The sequence below is a fragment of the Nicotiana attenuata genome, unplaced genomic scaffold (genome assembly GCF_001879085.1).
Source record: "Nicotiana attenuata strain UT unplaced genomic scaffold, NIATTr2, whole genome shotgun sequence".
In the NCBI taxonomy this organism is placed as follows: Eukaryota; Viridiplantae; Streptophyta; class Magnoliopsida; order Solanales; family Solanaceae; genus Nicotiana; species Nicotiana attenuata.
This window is the reverse complement of record NW_017673598.1, coordinates 10,705-18,839: the sequence shown is the minus strand read 5'-3', so window position 1 is coordinate 18,839 and position 8,135 is coordinate 10,705. Positions and strand designations below refer to the sequence as shown.

Here is an 8,135-nt window from a genome sequence, read left to right as displayed (position 1 = left end):
CAGGCCAAGGTCGGACCGTCATCAAACAACTAGTTTGCTTTGAAATACTCAAAAGGAATATTCTACCGAATATCCCCTCTAATAAATTGTACCCTTTTTTTAGGATTTTCTATGAATACCCTCCTTATAAATAAGAAGGGAGGACTTCCCAAGAAGGGGGTCTCTTCCTCGATCCCTCTCCCTCTACTTCTCTCTAGAAAATAGGTAAAAGAGGATCTGTGATCCCAAAACTTCATGAGATCTCAAAAGAATCCTAAGATTCGTGTATTTGTCTATCATTCATCTTCATCTTCATCTTTTATCAAATGAGAGAGGATCCGCTTCGCTCAAGATCGAGTAAATCCATTCCTTTATTTACATTTTATTGGCACTTAATGTTACTTAATGCATATTTCTTTATGATATTAAATCTGGCCATAATCACCGCCAACTTTTATACTCGGTTATGTTTTTCTATTCATGTTATTCATCTCGAATCTAATCATTGATTGATTTAAGTATTAAACAACTTCATTGATTGATTTAAGTATTAAACAACTTTTGAGTCAAAAGTAAAGCTCACAGACCTCAACCAAGAACGGGTTAAAGAAGCAATGACTCAGTTAGCTTTTGCTAGAAAAGCAGAGAGACTAATTCTAATCTTCAATATAACAGAAGTTCTTTAAGAAGGTGACTTCAGAATTAGAGATAAAACTGAATATATATATACCCACTAAGATAAACTGATTTTCTGCAACTTCAACCCTTCTATCCAACTTCCTTAACTTTGTTCGTCAATCTTCATACAGAAGTTTTTTCTTGACCCTTGCTTCAAATAATGATAGCTTGCTTTTAAATAATCTTCTCTTGCAATGCAGTTGGTACAGCAAAATAAAACTCATAACGCCCCACACACTTTTTGCAGCTAGGAGAAGCAGATTATTATACTCAACTTCCAATTAATCTAAAGCGGCACTTACAACCGTATCTTTTTTAGCAGGTCGTCTTTTACTTTTCCACACAGAAAATTACTACATCCAAAAGCTAGGGGAAAAGAAGCAAAATGTTTATAACACCAGACTCAAACACAAACTAAGCATTAAAAGCTCAAGCAACTTGAACATGGAAAACATCTTTCCTCTCTTCTTCCTTCACCTTAGGAACCGCCACCTTAAGAACACCATTCTTCATCTCCGCCTTAATCTCATCTAATTTGTAGAGATTTTGAGGAATTTCAAGTCTGGTAGAGTACCTTCTCCTATACTCTTCATCCTCTGATTCTTTCTCCCCTTCTCCCTTGATGATCAGAGTGTTCTGCTTCACCGACACCTTCACGTTTTCCTTGTCAAGCCCAGGCATGTCCATTCTAATATGCAAGGCATCATCATCTTCTCTCACGTCCCATCCCCTCCTTGATCCAACTCCAGTACCCATACCACGCGGTGCCGTGAATGGAGTATCCATCATTTGGTCCATCATATTTAGTAGTTGGCTCACGCTCCTTGGTGGTGAAAATGGATCAAGCACATCTGTTTAATCAAACCCAAAAAAACCATATCAGTCAAAACCAGTTCATCACACGATTCAGCATACTCGGTGCATTTAAAGTTATAACTTAGGAACAAATAGTACAACATCTCAGCTCTCTTAAAGCAGTAAGGTCGATTATCTTCCATAAATTATCAATTTTAACAGGCCTTCACACAACAAAAAAAGTGTACCAAGTACGCGTGTATATATTTACTAAAAGAGCAAAATCGGATGGTCAAATAAACACACAACGAAGATTTGTGCCAAAAAATTAGGGACTTATTAACTCTGATAAACTTGTAGGCACAAAAGAGAGGTTATATTGAACCTAAATCAGCGGTTTTATACACAAGGTCTACCTCTGTTTCATGGTCAAATCTGAGCAAAAACCAGAAGCAGGAGAACTAACCTGAGAAGAAGCCAGGGAAAGAGTCACGCCCGCGAGAGACGGAGCGATCGGAGCGGCGATCAACATCAACGCTGCGATCATCGTCATCGTCGAAAGTTGTCATCTGAGCGTTGGTGTTGAAGGACCGGAAAACAGAGGGAGCAACAGAGGCAGAGCGAACCGGGTTGACTAGCCTGTTGAGGAGTGCTGAGGCAGTGGCCGCCCTTCTGAGAACAAGTGAAGTTGCCATCTCTACTGTCAAATGATTGCTTACTGGCTTCCCGAAGAGAAAGAGGTAACTGCTCTAATGGAGTAAACTTACCGACTAAACTTCACACTGTATTGCTGGATAAGTATGACAAATGCGTGCGTAGTGTCTCCTTTTATATGCGCTCAATGACTTGGAGAAGGGGAAAAAGGATTCGAGAAACTCATGGAAGCATCTTGTAGAAAGTTCCAGACTTGTGGCGTGCCGATCATGTGAAGAAGTTTCTGGAGGCTAGTAGACATATCCGTGCCGGATTCTTTTACAATTACTATTGTGTCCTCAGTTGCTCTTAATGAGCTTCACGGTATTGCTCTATCATTGCTTTTTGGTATTTGTCCTAAAAATTATCAATAGTTAATCCGTGTTAAAGATAAATGTGTATTAGTAATTCATACTAATTCAATAAAAAGGTATTGAAATGATTATATATTTTTTAAAATTGCTCGAAAGGATATTTATAGAATTATATAATTAAATAAAGTCATTGCACGTATTTATTTAAGCATTAACAGGTAAACTGACAAAAATGATAATTTAGTATAATCAACTAAAATTACATCGTATAAACAATTCTTTAAACATATCAATGTGTATAATTAGGATACACGCGTTGCCTGTGCATGTTTAATTTCAATAAATAAATTATTTTAAAAATTTCATAAGGTAAAATCTTATATGATTTTAGAGTATTAAATATTAGGAATCCTACTTAGTTCAAATAATATAAAAAATTATAATTAAAATTTTAGTTAATTGCAAAATCTTAAAATTCTAAGAATAGTTTAATATAATTTTGCCCAATATAAGACCTATTAAAAGCTGCTAAAAACGGAGAAAAAGGTCCAATACGAGCGAGAAAAAATAGTAAAAGAAATAACTTGACAAAAGGTTAAAGCATATCGTCTAAATACAAAAAGGATACTACTCAACCAAGCTTTACAATCAAGAACATCAAAATAAAATGTATTGATTAAACTCGTGCATGCAAAATCAACTACTAATACAATTACATAAATGCAAAATTCAACTGCTAATATAAAAAAAAATTGCTCAAAGAAAGAGAACCCGAAAACCTTAATTTTGTAGTTGTTCCTCGAACAAGGCAAATTACAATGATGAAAATGTGAAATTGTAACTTCTTTTATAGAATTACATGCTTACATAAAATTGTGTAAAACTTTTATTAGAAAAAAGACTCTAATAAGTTCTCAAAGAGCTCGTCTTCATCTTATATAATTTATAAAAAAATTCAGTGTCAAAAATTTATATCAAAACTTTCCTAATGTTTGCTTGAATTAGTCAAAATTTAAGAACTTTCCAAGTGTGAAATTTTAATACTTCTAAATTTTAATATAGTTGAAAGTATCAAAAGTTTCATAGCATGTGAATTAGCTAAAGTTTTATTAACTAAAGAAATCCTGAAACCTTCCTACTGTGTGTGAATTAGACAAATTTTTATTAACTAAAAAAGATTTTCCTAAATTAGAAAGAAAAATTTAATATAACTCTTAAAAATGGAGTTGGACGAAACCTTCCTATTGTGTAGAAAACGAAAATGTTTCCTAGCATGTATGTCAATATTATTATAAATATTAAAAGAGTAATTAAATAACTATTCCTCAATAGTAGGGAATTAATTAAATAATAATTTTTAAATATTAGGGAAACAATCAAATGACTATTTTGTCTAATGTTAACTTTATTTTAAAAAAGGTAAAAAGGCGAATGATATTTCGCTAAGGACCTTCGTGCTTTTAATATAGTATAGATTAGTAGAGATTGTACTTTATATTCACATATACTTTGAGATTTCATCCCTCCTTTCTGCTCTTTTGCGGTGAAAATTTATTTAGAAGATTTTGTTCTAACTAAAGGGTAAATAGGAACTAGCAAGTAATATTTACCCCCGAATATTTAGTTCAATTATATTAGTTTATCATAATTAAATAATTTGATAACACAATTGTATGGGTCAAAATCTGACTAAGGAAATCTGGCACAAGGCTAGATTACCAAAAGGCGATTAGGCCGAGGTCCTGTACAAGATTGAAGAAACCAATGGGCGAGCTGATTAATCGGGGCCGAGGTCAAGAACTCAGGTCGGCAATAACGACTAGTTTGTAGTAAGATGTTTTAGGGAAATATTCCACTGAATATTCTCTGCACTTCTACTTTAAGTTAGGTAAGGGAAATGTCTCATATAAGGAGGAAGGGAGAGAAAAGAAAGGGGCATGTAATATTCTATAGAAAAAGATCTCTCATTAAAAAGTTGACTCTCAAGTAAATCACAAAGATTGTCTTTCCACAAAGATTCGATTTATTGTTCATCCCACACTTTCTCGCATCAGATCCGAGAAAGCTTCCTATATTCCCACGTTTGTTTGTCTTACATCATTGTCAGAGAGAAGAATCATCCACCTCATTCAATATTTGGGTAAATCATTTTCTCTATTTACATTTATTGCCATTTAGTATATTTATTGCTTACCATTGTTCCCCCACACACTTATAACGGTATCATTTAATACCTATTGTATTAAATTGGTTTAAATGCAATTCTACGTTATTTATATTAACTTTTTCAGATCTAGGATTTATTATGTTTAACTAGGATTTACCCACTACTTCTTATTTAATTAGTTTAACAAACAGGCTTAATACTTTTTGGTCAAATAATTTGGCGCCGTCTGTGGGAAATTTTCTAGTTAAAAGTTTAGTTTTTCTAGATCTAAAAAAAAACTTTGCAAAAACCCTATACTTTCCTTGTTTGCACAAATCTAACATGGCAGGCAATGGAGAGGAAAAGAGGAAGGCGATAGCCGACCTCACCACCCACCTCCTCTACACCATCAACGAAGTGGATGAAATGGAGGGCGAAGATATAACACCAAACACCGCTCCTAGGCGAACCAACTCGCCCCCACCTCAGGTAGCATCACGACCTCGCACGGTAAGGGGGCCTCTACATCCACGACAGAAGAGGCACCACTTGTAGTGAAAAAGCTACTTGAGACATGTTTGACAAACACGCTAACCGGCTTCCTCGACAAGCCTGCTCGGAGGCCGAGCAGAGAAGAGGCAAGGGTCGACATTGCATCGGCAGCTGACGAGCAGTACGCCCCCCTACAACAGGTATTACTCACAATGCTAGTGATGCAGGTAATGACACCCTCACAGCCATTTTGAGGAAGATGGAGGAGATGGAGAACAAGAACAAAATGCTCCGCAACCAAATGAAAGAGCACCAAGAAAGGGTAGATAAAATACTGGGTGCCCCCAAAACTTCTGCCTAAAAGGGACGCCGGTCGGTTTGTTGAGCAGCCATATAGCGACGAGGCTGCACCACACGCCATACATAAGACCTTAAATGCTGCCGTACTTAAAAATATACGACGACACGACGGACCCGGAGGATCATGTGACCCACTATGTCATAAAAATGAAAGGCAACGACCTCGCCAAAGAACAAGTATCATCCATATTGCTGAAGACGTTTGGAGAAACCCTAACAAGGGGAGTGCTGACTTGGTGCTCACAGTTACCTACGCGTTCCATAGAAATGTTCGAGGAAATGGCAGACAAGTTCGTCACCGCCCATGCCGGGGCTAAGAAAGTAGAGGCGAGGGTGAACGGCATATTCACCATTAAGTAATCGCAAGGCGAAGGAATCAGGGAGTAACTTGCCCGATTCAACCATGTAAGAATGGCCCTTCCAAATATATCAGAGGGGATGGCGGTAGCCGCTTTTCAAAATGGGCTAAGCAGAAGTGGGTCGAGGGCGACCAAAAAGTTGTTAAGCCGACTCATGAAATACCCTCCAACCACTTGGGACAAGATACACAACGCCTACTGTGCCGAGGTAAGAGCCAACGAGGACGATCTCAACGGACCTACCCAACGGTTGACCTCCATCCAAATGGAGTCCAAGATGGACCGGAGAAATGACAGCATGAGAGATCTAGTGGGATCTCGACCTAATCGGGAGAGACATCATCCTTACATTAGAGGCGCCTACATGCCGCCTCCACGGCACGATGAAGGTCCATCCAGGCCGCGAACGGGAATCCACCGAAATGAGAGAGGTATGCCCCTTTTATTATCTGCTCACAATTTTTGTGTTTCCCCCTCAGAAATAGTCTGCGCACTGGTGAAGCTCGGCCTAAAAGTGAAGTGACCACAGAAGATGAGATCCGACCCGAGCACTAGAAAGTCAAATGCCCTCTGCGAATTCCACCAGGAGCGGGGTCACAAAATCGAAGACTGTATCGCCCTGAGACAGGAGGTCGTGAACATGCTTCACCAAGGGCACTTGAAAGAACTGATGAGTGACCGGGGGAGAGCCAACTTCACCCGAGGACGTGAACAACACTAGTGACCGCCCAAACCACCTTCCCCGGCTCGAACCATTCAAATGATCATGGGAGGAGCGACGATGCATCAATCAACAGCGTGAAGTTCACCACTACCCACAAACTCAAACGGTCAGTCACTCATGAACGGTATGACGAACTCGAAGAAAGTATCATCTTCGATAAGTCGGATACCCACGGTTTGGTTTTTCCTCACAATGACGCTCTTGTCATTATTTTACGCGTTTTTGATACCGTTGTAAAATGTATTATGGTCGATGATGGGAGCGGCGCGTGCATCATCCACCCTCGAGTTCTCACCCAAATGAAGCTCGAGGACAGGATAGTGCCACGTTGCATCACACTAAGGGGTCATAACAATGTAGTTGAGCGGACATCTAGAGAAATCATGCTGCCCGTCATGGCCGGCGGCGTCACTTTGGAGACCACGTTCCACATCATGGACCAGGATATGGTGTACAACTCCATCATAGGTCGACCTTGGATACACACCATGAAAGTCGTCCCCTCCAGCTTATATCAAGTCATCAAATTTCCCACCCCCTTGGGAGTATTCAGCATCCGAGGAGAGAAATACACTGCCCGAGAATGCTACCGCATCGCCCAAGACTGCACACACACCAAACAACTGAAAGGCAAAGCCGGGGAGGCATAGTAATTAGCAAAGTCGGGGTCAGATGGTAATGAGGGGAATGACGTTATTAGAGAACCCAAAATCGTAGAAGCCACAGGGTCAACCATAGAGGATTTCGACCCCGTCCAACTCGATGATAACGACCACAACAAGAAAGCTTTCATCAGCCATAAGCTCCAAGAGCCAGGTAAGTTCCGCCAATTCTTAAAAAGTAACATAGACCTGTTTGCTTTTTCCCATGCAGACATGACATGTATCCCGAAGGAGATAGCGACTCGCTAGTTGAACGTCGACCCGTTTTACCCTCCCAGTAAGGCAAGTTAGACTAAAGCTCAACTCCTCAATAAATGGCGCGGTCCTTGAAGAGGTTGAAAAACTGTTAGAAAATGCTTCTATCAGAGAATCGAAGTACCCTCAGTGGTCGCCAACGTGGTTATGTGAAAAAGAAGAAGGTAAAGTGGCGGATGTACGTAGACTTCACAGATCTGAACAAAGCCTGCTCAAAAGACTCATTCCCGTTGCCGCATATTGACCAACTCATCGACGCAACAGCCGGGCACGAGCTGCTAAGCTTCTTGGACGCCTACTCGGGCTGTCGCACCCCCTTTTTCCCTTCATCGCAGGGAGAAGTCCGGGTTTCGACATTCATGGGGGTAATAACTCATTTCCTTGGATTGGTTTGCATTACCAGAGATTAGGGTAAGGGCTCTAATAACCTCGAGGGGAAGGTGTTAGGCACCTCTCTTGGTCCACAACTGTGGGTCCCGGCCGAACTTATATTCACAAATTAGTCCATATAAACAGTTGAATCAAATAGGTTGCAAGTAAAGCACGTTGGGTAACTCAAGTAATAGGATAAAGATTTTTTGAATAAGTTGTAAACAAAGGTTTTAAATAGAAAAAGGAATTTTGGTAAAGGAGGAGTCCTAGGTTAGTTAGCCTATAGGATCATCCCACACAATGTCC

The 8,135-nt window shown here is 39.6% G+C and overlaps 1 protein-coding gene across 1 annotated transcript; it reads right to left on the bottom strand.

Moving 5' to 3' along the window:
- Positions 1-681: 681 nt before the first annotated feature.
- On the bottom strand, positions 682-2,343 carry LOC109216817 (small heat shock protein, chloroplastic-like). Its single transcript, XM_019381014.1, has 2 exons — positions 1,919-2,343; positions 682-1,508 (listed from the first exon to the last, which is right to left on the bottom strand). Exons 1-2 carry the CDS (start codon positions 2,145-2,147, stop codon positions 1,087-1,089), a joined length of 651 nt encoding a protein of 216 aa, XP_019236559.1. The 5' UTR covers positions 2,148-2,343; the 3' UTR covers positions 682-1,086.
- Between the last annotated feature and the right edge of the window lie 5,792 nt (positions 2,344-8,135).

Bases quoted from the DNA above. Each gene is read 5' to 3' on its own strand.
- LOC109216817 (XM_019381014.1), bottom strand. From the start codon at position 2,147: ATGGCAACTTCACTTGTTCTCAGAAGGGCGGCCACTGCCTCAGCACTC. The intron at 1,509-1,918 runs GTTAGTTCTCCT...TTGATTAAACAG, and splicing joins TTTCCCTGGCTTCTTCTCAG to ATGTGCTTGATCCATTTTCA.